We start from the raw sequence: 16,749 nt of genomic DNA on the forward strand, positions 1-16,749 counted from the left end.
TCCCACACTGCGCAGCAGTATTCTAAAAGAAGACGGACTACTGTAGTATAGGCAGCCTCCTTAGATCTGTTACATTTTCTAAGTGTCCTGCCAATAAAACACAGTCTTTGGTTAGCCTTCCCCACAACATTTTCTCTGTGTTCCTTCCAATTTAAGTTGTTTGTAATTGTAATTCCTAGGTATTTAGTTGAATTCATGGCCTTTAGATTAGACAGATTTATCGTGTAACTGAAGTTTAATGAATTCCTTTTAGCACTCGTGTGGATGACCTCACACTTTTCATTATTTAGGGTCAACTGCCAATTTTTGTACCTTTCAGATATGTTTTCTAAATTGTTTTGCAATTTGTTTTGATCTTCTGATGACTTTATTAGTCGATAAATGACAGTGTCATCTGCAAACAACCTAAGATGGCTGCTCAGATTGTCTCCCAAACCGTTTATATAGATAAGGAACAGCAAAGGGCCTATAACGCTACCTTGGGAGACCCCAGAAATCACTTCTGTTTTACTCTATGACTTTCCATAGATAAAGGAAATCACAAATCCAGTCACATAACTGAAACGATATTCCATAAGCACGCAATTTCACTACATGCCGCTTGGGAACCACACAATTTCACTACAAGCCGCTTGGGTGATACAGTGTCAAAAGCCTTCCGGAAATCCAGAAATATGGAATCGATCTGAAATCCCTTGTCAGTAGCACTCAACACTTCATGCAAATAAAGAGCTTGTTGTGTTTCACAGGAACAGTGTATCTGTTGCTGGAAAGACACATTAAGCACTTGTCAGGAACATGATAATTGTTACATATCAATTAGATTTAATTTTCAGTGGTTCCTCTGGTGCTGTATAGTGGACAAATGCTGGGATTTGACTTTAATTTTGTCCCTTGTAGAATACATTTTTTCAATGCCCTACTTTAGTAAAATGTTGGCTGTAATTGCGACTCTTTGTGTATGACAAGAAAATGTAATTTTTTTCTCTCATTCTTAATTACAGATAGAGGTTAAACTGGAAGATATTGAGAACAATAACAGCCAACTAGGTGACTTGAAGCAGCAGTTGTCTTCATTAGTCCATGAATGTGAACAGCTCTATTCTGTATACGAAGAAAAGAGAAGCAAGGTATAGTATTTAACTTTTTGTTTTATAAAGGTGTCAAAGTGAGGTAGCCCAGTGGTAAGACACGGTATTTCAAATTCCCGTTCTGTCTTCCAGATTTAGATTTATTATGACTTCCTTAAATTGCTTAGGACTACTGTTAAGAGACCACTCTGAATTTCCACATCATTCACTTAATTCATGAATGTAACACAGTAATATTTCTATATTTGGAGAAATGTTAATGCACAGTGTGCCGATCTTTAGGTCCAAAATTATACAAAAAGTAGTAATTATCAGAAATGAATATTTAGATTTTTTCTACATAAACAACTTAAACTTTAAAGAAACAATTTAAGCTCATAGCACCAATTCAGAATTATGACTGGCACTCTCAATGTATGCATTACAACATATAATCCATTGACAGAACTGAACTCCTTATTCAGAATAATTTGACCCCATCGCTGGCACTAGCTGTTCATTGTAGCAGTGTAATTGCTGCTCCACCAGTACTATCCACACTGTATTATTCAAAATGTAAATTTCATGGGCAAGTTATTAAAAAATGATCTCCTACACAATCCAACACAGTCTCCTCAAAATCTGCTGTGCAATTAAACGGTTGTCAGATTCATTGTCCAGCACTTTGTGGCTTGAATAGTCTTGGTTTCTCAAAGGATTGAAGCCAGAAACAATCTTTTTAAATTGTTGCTCATTCAAGATATTGGTGCAATACTCATTTCTGACCATTGGTTCATACTAAAAATACTGTTTATTATCCTTTAATCTCTCTCTCTCTGTCTGTCTGTGTGTGTGTGTGTGTGTGTGTGAGAGAGAGAGAGAGAGAGAGAGAGAGAGAGAGAGAGAGAGAGAGAGAGAGAGAGAGAGATATCCCTACCTTTTCCATTGTATTATGGAATGATAGAAGTTGAAACAGTACTTTGTTATACCCCATGGCTGATGCTTTCCTTCACTGTGATTATTACTAAAAGAGATTGTTCATTGTATTCTACCCCTCACAATAAAATACGTGTACCTTTGCTTACAGTAATATCACTCTGAAAACACTTGTTTCAGTATCATTAATTATGTATGAAAGACTTCTGTGTTGCATGGGACATTCTCTTTATTTCCAGAAGCTACTACTTTTGATGTGATTTAAGAAATACTGTGATTTCTCTTGTAACATATGAGAACTGTTGGTGTTATTTGCAGGCCTTTTGTGTTATAACAGAGATAAAAAAGTCAGTCATTAGCTGCACAAGAAAACATTTATTTGATTCACTACCGATTTTGACTGTTTAAACTGTCATCTTCATGCTCAAATTGTTAGTAAGCCAATGTCGAAATAAGACTCAGCAGTAGTGTTCTTTGCTGCATAACCAGTAAAATAGTGACACCGCTAAAAATATGATATGTGTGATGAGTAACAAACAATAATTAATTGTCATAGCACATGTGTGAAACTTTGCAAGTTTAGAGCCATCAGACCATCTCTGACCTCTAACCATGCATTGTACATATTTTACATTGCACATATTATAGTAAACATGTTATATTACGTTTATAAAATGTAACTTATGATAACACAGATAAAAAATGCAAACGGACAGTTTATTTTCATACATAAGTACAACAGTAAGTAGAAATTATAGACATTATGGTAAATGAGTGGTTTTTTTTTTACTATGAATGCTAGCATAAATGAGCGTAGAGGGAAAAAGGGTTGATGGGTCTTGTAGAGAAACTATTTGATAGAGGGAAAGTTGGCCATATACAGTAGTTTTTGGGGAAATGTAAAGCAGATGACAGTAGAAAGCGCTGAAACTACTACTTAAAAGCAGCAGGGCAATGAATTGTGTGCTGAGTGCAGGGCAGCTTGTTCCAGAAATGGTCAGCAGCAACAGTGAATGAATTTACCAGTGGTTTTTGTTTTATGAATCGGTACAGCTAGGATGCAGGATAAGTGAGACCTTGCATTTTGATTATGATGGCATGAAATGTGTTTAAGCTCTGATGTAGGGTACTGGGCTGCTTGCATACTGAGGAACCAGTGAAGTAGACACAGCATGTGAAAGTCACGTAACTTGTCCAGCAGCAACCACCCTAACTGGATGTTTGAAGCACTGACATGATCATATTGACAAATGTTGCAGATGTAATGCACACATGCATTCATGATTAGTTCTAACCACCATGTGTCACTCGTTATCATTATGGCATTAATTGTCTGCATATTGGACTTTGTGTATAAGAAGTATGCGTACATGCACAGATGTGAGCTTGTTGGTTGGTTCAGCTCTCCAAAGAAGAATCTATGATCAAAGAGTAAATGGATTCATTCTGGAATATTGCTGTTGCACACACTTGTGAATTTCTTATTTTCATGTGTGGTAGTTTTCACTTGTTTGTTAATGTAAAACAGTGAAACTGTGCAAGAGAGAAGGGGTCAGGGCTTATAAATGCACATCCGGAATAGGTAATTTCTAAGGAAGAGCAGAGAAACTTTGTAAACAAATTGGTTGATTTATTTCATGGTTTGGAATACATGGAGTGCACCCAGAGAAGACACCACTGTCTGAAGGGTCATTGTGGCTGAATTAAGTGGTAGATAGGGAGAGCATAAGAGGAAGCCTGTTACCAGTAGCAGAGAGAGCTTCTGTTTTGGAATTGGCACTTTGCTCCCATGTTTGGTCAAGAACCTCAGGTGATGATCACTAAGTGTTCATCTATTGGCATTGTTACCGTGATTAGTCTAGTGAGAGGGGCTTGCGCTGAGCTGTGGGAGCAATTTCCCAGGCAAGTAACAACTCTTATCATGTTGGAAGGAAAGTCTTCCCATTCAGAAAATTCCCTTTAGACTCTACGTACACCTTCCCTCTTCTGCTGGAGTGAAGTGTTAGGGCTACAGTTGTTTACAGTTTATTGGATTTTCCTTGGACAGGTGATGTGCCATAATGGAACCTTATAACTAAGGGACAATGAAACGTTTGGCTCTGGAGATATCATTAATTTATCACCTATGCCTCAATATTGAACATGTTGAACATTTTAGGTTGCTGTCATATCTAAGTTTAGATCCTAGAATGAAGGAGGCTAAAATTGTCATATTATTAAAACCAGTGACTGTTATTACACATATAAGTTTATTCACATAAACTTTGCTAAAACCTCTTACATACGATAAACATAGGTCATGGCACAACAAAATAATAACATTGATAACTATCACCATTAACACTATCACCATTGTTGCTGAACTATGAAACAATTTGAATACACGTTTCCTAGTATTTCATGTGACATAAGATAGCTGTGGACATTGTTAACAACTTACATGGATATATGTAAGGCAGAAAAGGTATCCCATCCATTTCGTTTCTGTATTCATGGAGCCACTCATAATAAATATGTTACTGAGGTGTCTTACTTATGCAGAAACCAGTAAACACTTAGCAAATCACATGCAGTATGCTTTCACTTGTAAACGACCTAATACAAGCTTTACTATTTCCTCCATTCATGTTTCACGATGCGTTTCAAAAATTTTTTCTTGTTGTCAAGTGCAAATATGTAAATAAGTATTTTGTATGGTGTTTGAATATGTGTTATTCTGTGTCTCATGCACTGTAGTCACCTTTTTAAGGTTATCAGGTACTGTGCCTCATCAGTTATGTAGAAAACCACACACACCCGCGTGCATGCAAACTATTACTCACATTGTTTGTTTGTGTACATCACAAAAAATACATGCCTAAATACTGCACTTGACAATGAGAATAAATTCTCAAAACACGTTTTGCTCAGCATGAATAAAATGTGTAACCAGTGTTGTGTTTAAACTAAAAACATTTGAGCAACGCAAAGTGAAAGCGCTTCAAGTGCCCATATGCCGAAACATGCTAAATATGGTTTGACAAAGGTGTCATGATGATCACAACAATCACGAAACTACGTTTTTGCAGTAGAGACAGTTTGGAAATGGTTGTGATTTGTCATGATATCTTCATTTGAACGAACCTAGTTACTCCCATCGACCACCACGCCAAGTCAAGCTTGGCAGTGGTGGAAGATACGGCACAAATTGTTCCAACTTTTACACATTTACTGGTTCAAATCTGCTGAGTAGAGTGCCCTGGTATCAAGAAACTTAACCACATAATATACTTCTGGATGGCCAACTTCATGCCAGTGTTATTTTTTCTCCACAAACATTTTTTCGTAAAGTGTAAATCACAGGAAAATTATAAATATGGTGACGCAAAACCAGGTGCAAATTAACATTGTGGGCATAGGAAATTTGACGGGATCGATAAAAAAGGTCGTTAACAGCAGGAAAACGTCAATTCCGGGAACAGAAAAGTGGGTTACCGTATTTACTCGAATCTAAGCTGCACTCAAATCTAAGCCACACCTGAAAAATGAGACTCAAAATCTAGGAGAGAAAAAAAAAATCCAGAATCTACACCGCACCTGAAATTTGAGACTCTAAATTCAAGGGTAGAGAAAAGTTTTAGACCGCACCTCCAAATCGAAACAAAGTTGCTCCATTGTAACATAAGACACAATTTAGGTCAAACAATAGTTTGGTTCGAGTCGTAAGCTTAGCAGTTAAGCTTTACCAGGTAGCCATTGCTATACGTCAGGCACTTCATCTGTATTTATTCAGGTACCCTTCCTTTTTCACGTACTTCGTCTGGTTTGAATCAGTTGCTTATTTTGCTTTGATCTGATAAGTGCCGTTCTCTTTGTTATATGTGTTTATGTCACTCTAGGCTGAAAATGCATTATTGTGCTGTGTCATGCATTGTTTGTCGCATTCTGATGAGTGTTTATGACCTGTCGCCACTCGTAGCATGGCTTGCTTTTGTGTGCGCTACCGCCACCGCTTACAATAAAAAAGGAGAGGAATTGTCTCATTAGTGAAACAATGGCAAGAGACTGCTATTTGTTGTTACACTGCTGCTTTCTTTGATAATGATCAACAAAAACCAAATAATAGTGCGTATGATAGATGATGTTCTGAACGAGAGTTTAGCAAAAATTTTTCTCCGTTTGAAAATCTTTGCAGACGCCTCTTTAGTACATTACATTCTGCACAGAAATTAGTCATCTTAGATTTAAAAATAAAGTCAGTTGCCGTGCTTCGTTTCTGACTGTATCACTACTCAGCATAAGAATAATACGAATATAAACATGACAATATATGTATACTCTTCTGCATTTGCTGTTGTCTCACTCTAGTTTCATAGTTTATTAGACAGAGAGGATTTAAATGAGATAGCAGAAAACATGAAAAAATACAGGGCATAATGTTTACATTCATATTATTCTTATGGTGAAGAGAATACTGCATGTGATTCATGATTCATAAAAGTTCCTATTAGCAACCATCTCTTGTCACAGGTAGGAAAAAATTCAGAATGTAGAGTTGGCCAGTCGGATTTTTGTAGTAGATTTTTATTGGTAACTTCAAATGTAGAGTGTGGTGGTGTTGCCTTCAGTCCGTAGACTGGTTTGATGCAGCTCTCCGCGCCTTTCTATCCTGTGCAATGCAGAGTAGCAACACTTATAAAATAAGAATGAAAATAACTTAGAAATTAAACGTTCAAATTTAAAACAAAATTTTATTAAGTTAGTAATACATCTTATACGAAATGTTTAAAATATCAGTCATGATTCTGAATCACTATCACTCGATTCTTTGTTGTTCATTTCTTCATACAGAGCATGGTCCTCCGTACCATCTAGTGCTTTGGATATCGGACATTTTTTAAATGCTTGTTTGCACAGTCTGATTTGGAACACACTTCCATGCATCATAAATCCATTGGCACACTTGCGACAAACTTGCGCCTTTTACACGTCCTGTTGGTGTCAGTTGTCTGTCGCTTTTCGAGAGCCAGTCTGTGTGCATGCATTCAAGCTTGTCCTTAAATGGTTTATTCAAACAGATGTCAAGTGGTTGCAGAATTGACGTCATCCCGCCTGGAATTACTGCCAAGTGCGTTTTGCTTTCCTCTAATTTTTGTTTTACTGCAGATGTTGTATGGCATGCGTACGCATCTACTACCAACAGACTGCGTAAACCAAGCATTGTGCCAGGACGATGATTCCACACACGCCTAATCCATACCAGCACCATGTCCTCCGAAAACCACCCAGTTTCGTTTGCTCGTACAATTACGGTTTTTGGAAACACTTCAGATTTCGCTAAAGTCTTTTGCCTGAAAACTATGAATGGGGGTAATTTATGTCCATCTGCTGTGCAAGCAAGCATGACGGACATCCGCTGTTTTTCACCCTCTGATGTAAGAACACTTATGTCTTTCTTTCCTTTGGTTTCAACCGTATAATTTGAAGAAATGTCAAAATATACGGGAGTTTGGTCAGCATTTCCTATCTGACAAAGAAGGTATTGCTTTTCTGTGCGCCGCCTGATTATGAAGTGCTGAAATTCCACAAGTTTTTTTTCATAATTTTTAGGCAGCTTCTGTACAATGGAAGTTCGCCTCTGAAGTGAAAAACCCCAGCGCTTGATAAACAGATCAATCCAGCTGCGACTAGCTGTAAAATTTTCGATTTTTTGCTCTCTAGCAATTTCGTGTGCCTTAATTTTTAAAATTTCAGCATTCACAGGCAGGAATTTCTGACTCTGTTCCTTAAGAAATTCATTTAAAATCACTCCTAGTGCATGATATCGGCCACACTTTGGCACCCTAAATGCTTCCTGGTACTTGAACATTCAAATAATTTGTCTCTCTGCATTCGCCATCGCCTGGCGTTGTTCTCATCTCAATCCTGTATCGCAGACCTACAGCACGATTAGAACTTTGTTCCGCACAAGAAATAACTCTGCTCTTGAATTTAGCACTATAATGAAAGCACTTCATTATGGTTCACTAACACCAACAAGCACTTCACAAAATTCCACAAAGCAATAGGTGCCGCTATGTGAAATCTTAATGAGCCCCATCATATCAATTCGTGCAACAATCCTCAAGTCTAGTGCATTGTTCGTAGTTTTGTGTAAAGAAATTTATTTTTGTTTCAATGAATATTTGAAAGGCTGCTACATTTGAAGATGAACAATACGGAATTTCTATTTACTTTGTTGGATAATATATGAAAATGCAGTGGTCGAAACTCGGGGCGGAGAAAAAAGCTCGCCTTCTACCCCCCTTTTTTTTTTTTTTTTTACTGACACAGAGGTTTTGGAGCCAGTTTTTATCTTCGTGCCTGCAAAGTATGCCTGTGTAGCGCTAAATATAATAGATGCCAAAAGTTAGTTGTGGCGGCACCTACCAACATTTTTCAGAACTTCTGCTTACTTTGCACTTGATTCTAAGCCGCAGGCAGTTTTTTGGATTACAAAAACTGGAAAAAAACTGCGGCGGCTTCAATTCGAGTAAATACAGTATACTGTATGATGCATTTTCCACTGTTGGCAACAACAACAACAACAACAACAACAACAACAACGACGTTGCAGTTGCGACATTGTAGCTGTCCAGTATGCGTGTGTTACTGCAAATTCACTACCTGCAACATTTAAACATGAACATCCCTAGAATGCAACTTCACAAAATTTTGTTACTTTCGTGCATCATTTCTTCCACAGCACCTGGTCATTAAGTGTGGTAGAAATTTGTAGCAATGTAAGAGACTTAAGAAAAACTTCCTTCATGTGTCAGTGTGTACTTCCTATTACCACGATCAATGGCCCTGTATAAACACGAGTTTTTCTTTGTGGACATCTGCGGTAAAGTTCCTTTAGATTTATATAATTTTCATTGGACTATTTGTATAATTAATTTTAAAAATCAGTACTTTGATTTTGAATGCTCACATATTAATATAGTGGTCATTAAATAAAACAGATGTATTATCATTGTGAATGTCCACATTGCTATTACTTTCTTTACACAAAAATTGTGTCTGTTTAGTTCCGAGTCTTTAACTCTGACACACTGGGAGTCTCCTTTTAGCCATACCCTAAAACAAGTATGGTTTCCGCATAATAAGGGAAGCAATAGTTATTCAAAATGAAGAAATTAAAAATTACGAACTTGCATCTGTTTTATGATAATGGCAATAAATGATCACACAGTTACTTTTACAGAAAAGTAAGCGAAATAACAATGTCAGTATACAACATTATTTACAGACTTTGTTACCACGATATGTTGATTTACTCTGCTGACAGCATCATTGACCTAGCAGTTGTTGCATTGTAGCTTCTCCTCCAATCTGGTGTCCTGGAATGGTGTCATTCAGGTAACATCACAAATGCTTCGAGAATTTCTTACTGTTGAAGCTGTGAATTCAGTATCGAGAGACCAGCCGTTTCATGTGTGGCAGTAAATGAGCCACCATTTTCATATTTGTCATGTAACAATTGGTGCTCATATTGAATGCATAAAAATTTGAACTTCTCTCTTTCAGGAATGCTGGAATTGTGTTTTTATCTTTTGCAATTTGGAAGCAATGTATGTTTGAAATCTGTTCCTTCTTTTTGAATAGCCCGGTATGGTGTTCCCTAGGGTTCTTAAACATGCTGAAAACTGTAAGCATGTTTATATCTATCATAAGCTGAGTTATGACCTTCCAGCAAAATAGTTATGAGCTCACAATGTATTTATATTACATAGACAAGGGCTCAGAATAAGGGCATGTGAAATGGAAACTGAACTCTATAATCATTTTATAGTTCAGCACTAGTCCAAGCAAAGTAAGGTACCAACTGTAAAAATTTTCTATAAGCCACTGTTTCTATCCTGTGCTGAAATTCTGGGAACAACATTTTTTTAAAATCTGTTTTCTGACTGGTTTGATGCACCATGAATTTCTTTCTTGTGCCAACCTCTTCATCTCAGAGTAGCACTTGCAATCTACATCCTCGATTATTTACTAAATGTATTCCAATGTTTATCCTCCTCTATAGTTTTTGCCCTCTACAGCTCCCTCTAGTACCTTGGAAGTCATTCCCTGATGTCTTTAACAGATGTCCTTTCATCCTACCCCTTCTCATTGTCAGTGATTTCCACTACATTCTGGGCAGAACCTGCTCATTCCGTACCTTATCAGTCCACCTAATTTTCGACAGTTGTCTTTAGCACCACATCTCAAATGCTAAGATTTTCCTCTGTTTTGGTTTTCCCACAGTCCATGTTTCACTACCATACAATGCTATGCTCCAAACATACATTCTCAGCAATTTCTCCCTCAAATTAAGGCCTGTGTTTGATACTAGTAGACTTCTCTTGGGCAGGAATGCCCTTTTTCCCAGTGCTAGTCTGCTTTTGATGTCCTCCTTGCTCTGACCTTCATTGGTTATTTCGCTGCCTAGGTAGCAGAATTCCTTAAATTCATCTATCTACTTCGTGACCATGAGTCCTGATGTCAAGTTTCTCGCTATTCTCATTTCTGCTATTTCTTATTATTTTTGTCTTTGTTTGATTTACTATCAGTCCCTATTATGTACTCATTAGACTGTTCATTCCATCCAGCAGATCACGTAATTCTTCTTCACTTCCACTCAGCAATATCATCAGCAAATCATATCATTGATATCCTTTCACCTTGAATTTCAGTTCCACTCCTGAACCTTTCTTTTATTTCCATCATTGCTTCTTCAATGTACAGATCGAACAGAAGGGGCAAAAGATGGCATTTCGGTCTTGCACTCTTTTTACTACGAGCTGTTTGTTCTTGCTCATCCAGTCTTATTTTTCCCTCTTGTCTCTCGTACATGTTGTACATTACCTGTCTCTCCCTGTAGCGTACCTCTATTCTTCTCAGAATTTTGAAAATCTTGCACCATTTTACATTGTTGAATGCTTTTTCCAGGTTGAAAAATCCTATAATGTGTTTTGATTTTTTTTTTAGTCTTGCTTCCATTATCAACCTCAATGTCAGAATTCCTCTCTGATTCCTTTACCGTTCCTAAAGCCAAACTGATTGTCATCTAATACATCCTCAATTTTCTTTTCAGTTTTCATAAAATCTCTAAATGGAAAGCTACCATAATAGAAATAGTGCGATCCAGAGGCAAGGGTCTCTGCTAGTTTTTTGGCACTTACACTAACTGCAGTGAGATGTGGCTTAATGAGGTGTGACTTTTGGCAGGTGGTGGGGCAGCATGCACGCCTGTGTATGTGAGAGACAGTGCAAGCATGGATATTCATTTAAGACACCACACCAGAATCAGTGCCTGTAGAATCTTAAATTATTTAATCATTTGCTGTCAGATTCCTGACAGTAACTTTGTCAAAATATCAGGAATATGTGTTGTGTTGGAATTAGTTCTTCTATAACTTCAGCTGAGTCTATTTTTCTCTACTGAAATGATGTCTGGTACTGATATTTTTGGTTTGTCCATTGTAACAAGTTGTTTTGGATATATCAACTGCACCTTTGCTGTCTCAAAAAAGTTTGACTGGTCCACTTTCTCAGAATTCAGAGCTTTAACTTTCTTACCTTTGTAACCAGAGTGTCTCTTGACAACCTGAAGCTGGGGCGATATAGTCAGCATCAGTAGGTGATAGATCTAACTTAGGCTGTTTCTTGCTGCCCATGGAACTTGAATCTCCTTGTGATTTAAACAGGAATCCAATGATTGACGTTCTGGCCTCTTTTCTGACCAGTATATAATTGTACCTAGTGGTGATATAGTTTTCTTCCCTGTGAATGGAATAAATAACTTTCTCTACATTGCCAGTGTTTTTTGTTTTATGGGCACTAGTGTCATGGTACAAGGCACAGTGCCTGATGGACGTAAAACATAAATCACAAAGAATGCAAGTACTGGCTGTAAAAGCCTGCATTGTATAATCTTTCCTGTCCCTGAAACTTTTTAGGAACAGCTAGCATACCCTCACCCTCCCGAATCTTATTTTCTTAATCAATTTTTCTCTGCTTCATTGAAATAACCTATATGCCTTACTCTCTTCACAATATCCTACTGTGGTAGTTCACATAATATCAAGCACCACGCTGGTTGCCAAAAATGTGGTAACTCTGTTTCATATCAAACTGCATGTAGAGCACCAAAAATGTGCTCACTCACGGAATATTGAGCCCACATTTGATGCTAAAATGTCACGAGCAGGAATTTTTAGTTCGGGTGTAGGGAAAATTGATTGATTTTGTGTTTGCTGGGCACCAGGCTTGATCAACATTAAAGCTGGCTTATCAGTCATATCTTACCAGTCTTGAACCAGTTGTTAGCAGTGCAGAGCTGGTTGTAAGCAGGTGTTGATCTGAGGCAGTGTGCTGGTGTCCTGTCCATCTGTGTGAGGGGCAGTGCATGGTAGATGATTGACTGCTGTTGGCTGTTGAATGACCTGTTCCCTTTGTCCAAGCTGAGAGGTTTAGCACCTCTGTCCATTGGCAAAGTCTATCTTGCCAAGCATTTGCTTTAAGATAGATGCATTATGAGGGGCCAGCTCCTGAACTGACTGACATAAAGGCATGCGGCCGAATGAAAATTGCTCACCCATGAAATCTGATTAGGGCAGGTTGACAGTAGTCATGAGAATGGCTTGTTTATAGCATTCTCTTCTCAGTTCGTGTGCTTACCCTGAAGTGGGAGATTTGAAAGTGATCCGACCTTCAAACTTAATTTTACACCCTACACCCAAATTATACAATTCTGGACATGGCTTCCTCATCAAAACCTTATCTACAAAGTTTCATCTACAACACACAGAACCCTGTAATAGGAATTGTAAAACGCCCAGTACATTTTCAGCGATAGAAAAAATTTTTTTTTCAGTAGTTGGGTTTTTAGATCATTAGTCACTAATGCTGCACCACTCTAAAATAAAAATATTAAGAAAGATAGTCAGACAGTGACTAACAATTCACTGGACAATTTCTTTGATGCTAAAATTTTTCTCTGTGTCTATGTTTGATAATATGCGACACAAATGAAACATATTTACATAAGACTATTCCTAACATGTTTTAAATGTGGTAGTAGGAAGTTCTGGTGAAATATAAACAATTTAAGGAGTAAAAGCAACTCATCAACTAGTTGGTAAGTTGTTACCTTTACTCCTTAACTTATTAATAATTTTTAATTTTGAAGGTATTGGAAATGAAAGGCATGACTGGAAAAATTAGGGATCCTACAGACTTTTCATCATCGTGGGGTGACTCTGGCTGGGACAATCCTCCACAGACTGATTGGAATGCAGCTTCTACTGATGCTTGGCCAGAATCAACTGCAGCTACAACTGTGCCAGGTAGGCAAATGTGAAAGTTTGCAACTCACTAAGTGTAATTTTCGTAGATTATACTTAGGGTAATTTACCTACCATGCCATTAGCTATAAGATGTTTACTGACTTTCAAAATTAAAATCGTTTCTCTCTCTATGAACACAGAAGAATTCATGAGCATCAAGGTATTTTTTCAAAATTAAACTGGATTTTCTATTGTTGTTTATGCTTTGTGTAATCAGTTCAAGACTGCTGCACATGTAAGGGCATTGCATGAATAATGGAAGAGCTCATGCAAAATGATGTGGCGCATGTTGTGGGTGATTCTGTCCCACTGTTCGGAAGGAGCAGTCGCATCAGGATTCATTGCTACCTGCCAATTTGCTCACTTTGAGCATCTTCATTGCTATTTTGTTACTACATAGCATGGCAGTACAGTCTTTGTGCACCATAAATACAGGGAAAGTTTTTCATAATCATGGACATGTGATGATATGTAAATCCTTTAAATTTTTGGCAGAAGAGGCAAACAACAAAGCAGAGTATCATTAAAAATTATGCTTTAGATAGTGAAGCAAAGAATAGTTACAGTGAAGAACTGCTGAGACTGAAGAAATTAACGTAAATTAAGGCCAGATGAATGTCAAGAACCAAGGTCATGCTGCAGTGCTAGTTCCCACCTGTGGAATTCTGAGAAACTGGTGTCTGGGGGAAGAATCCAGATGTCGCATGTGGTGAATCAGGTGTTGAGGTCACGATTTAGTGTTAGTCGTGCCGATGTAGAAGGCTGACAAGTGTTTACATAACAGCTGGTATGTGACGTGTTGTTTCGCAGATGGCTCTCCCTATGGTAAGATATGTTTTGTCAGTTACAGGGCTATTGCAGATGGTGGTAGGAGGGTGCATTGGGCAAGTCCTGCAGCGGGGATGGTCATAGGAGGAGGAGCCATAGGGTAGGGAGATGGGTGCAGAAGGAGCATAGGGTTGGACTAGAATATTCTGGAGATTGAGAGGGCGGCGGAAAGCTATTCTAAGTGTGGTGGACAAAATTTCAGACAGAAATGAGCTCATTTCAGGGAATGATGTGTTAGGAAGTCATGGCCCTGTCGCAGTAGCTGATTAACACATTCCAGACCAGGATAATACTGAGTCACCAATGATGTGCTCTGAAGCCGGTTTTTGGAGGGATCAGGATTGGATGTGATGGCCCTGGAAATCTGCTTTTTAATTTGGCTGGTGGGGTAATTACATGCAGTGAAGGCTGAGGTGAGGATGGTGGTGCATTGCTGTAGGGTCTGCATCTGAAGACATACATTTGCCTCAGATGCTAAGGCTTTATGGGAGGGAATGTTTAACATGGAAAGTTGTTGTTTCGTAACTTAGTAATTTTATGTAATTTCCTTGGAGTTTTTAGTGTGTGTTCATTTCTCAGCGTGTCAAGATTTCGGAAGTGATTAAAATAAAAGAATAAAATAAATTTCCAAATCTTTTAATCAATTGTGGAATGTAGTTCTCAAAAATGGTGACTCGGACTTTGGCAGAAGATAAATCAGTTAAGAGTTAAACCAGTCGCCTAATAGGTTGGGCTCCTTGCTCACGGAACGTAAATCAGGAGTGGCTGAAGAACCTTCAGACTGTTCTACAACCAGGGTTAATGTCCGAGAAGTCACAGACATTTTGCCAACGAGCTGCATTGTGTCTTCAGTGACATGTAGAAAGTTTATTGTGCTGTCTTATATGCCGCAGCAACCAGATCGTTGGGTCTAACTTCTCAACCTGTCTTTTGGAGCCTACAGAATCATGGCCGATTATATACAATTTGTCATCACTGTGGGTGTGTTGGACTTGGAAACATTATTATTACTAATAGACGTGTTGCACATTAACACCCTCCCACCCAACCCCCCCCCCCCCCCCCCACTACCACCACCACCCGAAAGAAATATGCACACATCAAAATCAATGTACTCTAATGAATTTGCAAACCGGAAGACATTCAGATATTCCCATTCTTCTAGTCCTGCTAAGAGAAACAATGAGAGACAAGATTCCTTTGATCCTTTGATAATACCTACGATTGCTGGTTACTGCATTTGAGATTTCTGACTGTAAACTTAGCCAAGTTTGGATGGGTCACTTACCTTTCGGAATCAGGAGTGGAGTGATTACTTGTGCCCCCTCTTCACTCAACTCGCAGTTACTGATCACAGACCAACTTTTATCATACACTGGCACTGTGACATGAGGCATTCCACAAAGTGCACAGCACAGTGTAGGGTCCAGATGCAGAAGTTGAGGATAAAGATCAACATGTCCCACTAGAAGAACAGGTGAGTGCACTATAATGCAATTTTAAAGCTCTCCAGTGGCAAATCTGTGAAATTCCAAACAATCCCACTGGCACACAACACGAAAGGTGATTCAGAACACGAGTTGATGGTAGCACACGGGGAAACGGTGCATGAACCATGCACACATTGGGAACCTGTCATGCAAATGTAATCAGGGATGTGCTTATCTAAACAGGTACAGCGACCAGACTTAGGCATGGCTGAATGCTCCAGTGGACAATGCCTAGATAATCTGACATATGACAATAGTGCTCCATAAGCCATAATCATGTTGTACCTAGCATCCTAGTATCTTTCTCAAGGTAACTAGCAAGTGCTTTTGAATTCACAGTATCACCCCGTCATATTGACTTTACGTAAAAGGTACATCAGCCGCGTGTATTTAGTTGACAGGGGCTCAGATGTCAGCATCCTTCCAGCAACAACAATTAATCATTTTTCCATACAATCATTGCTAATGGCAGCAAATGAATCAAAGGGTCCTACATATGGCAATGAAGAGGTAACTGTGAGTCTTGATTTTTCACGAAAATTAAGACAGAGTCTCCTGATTGCTGATGTCACTGAACCCATTCTCAAAGCTGATTTCGTTTACTGTCATAATATCGCCATATCTATACGAAATGCTACATTGCAGATTCACAACGAAGTGGCACATGGACATTAAAGGATGCTGCGAAATGCTGCAGTGCCGATGAGTACCACAACACAAGTCTTGTGGAGACTCTTGTGCCCTGAATGCAATAGCGCACCAAATCACTATCTAACTCCGCACCTGCATGATCTTACGACCACAGCGGCAGGCTCTGAGGTGTTCAGTGTTATCGATTTTTGGAAGGCATATTGTGAGATTCTGGTAGCACCAGATGATGTGAAAAAGAGTGCGGTTATCACATGGTTTCAGCTTATCTGAATATGTGCAAATGCCATTTGGAATGGTAGAGCACTTGCCCGCGAAAGGCAAAGGTCCCGAGTTCGTGTCTCGGTCAGGCACACAGTTTTAATCTGCCAGGAAGTTTCATGTAGAAGAAGATAGCTATTTACCGTAAAGACGACAAATTAAGTT

General features: G+C 38.6%; 1 protein-coding gene across 1 annotated transcript in view; it reads left to right on the top strand.

The window, feature by feature from the left end:
- The window catches only part of LOC124795878, a 363,347-nt gene that overhangs the window by 78,920 nt on the left and 267,678 nt on the right, over nt 1-16,749 (top strand). Inside the window, 2 exon segments of the mRNA XM_047259992.1 lie at nt 1,005-1,130; nt 13,201-13,357. Of these exon segments, the coding sequence (XP_047115948.1) occupies nt 1,005-1,130; nt 13,201-13,357 (283 nt within the window).

The sequence above is a fragment of the Schistocerca piceifrons genome, chromosome 1 (genome assembly GCF_021461385.2).
Source record: "Schistocerca piceifrons isolate TAMUIC-IGC-003096 chromosome 1, iqSchPice1.1, whole genome shotgun sequence".
In the NCBI taxonomy this organism is placed as follows: domain Eukaryota; kingdom Metazoa; phylum Arthropoda; class Insecta; order Orthoptera; family Acrididae; genus Schistocerca; species Schistocerca piceifrons.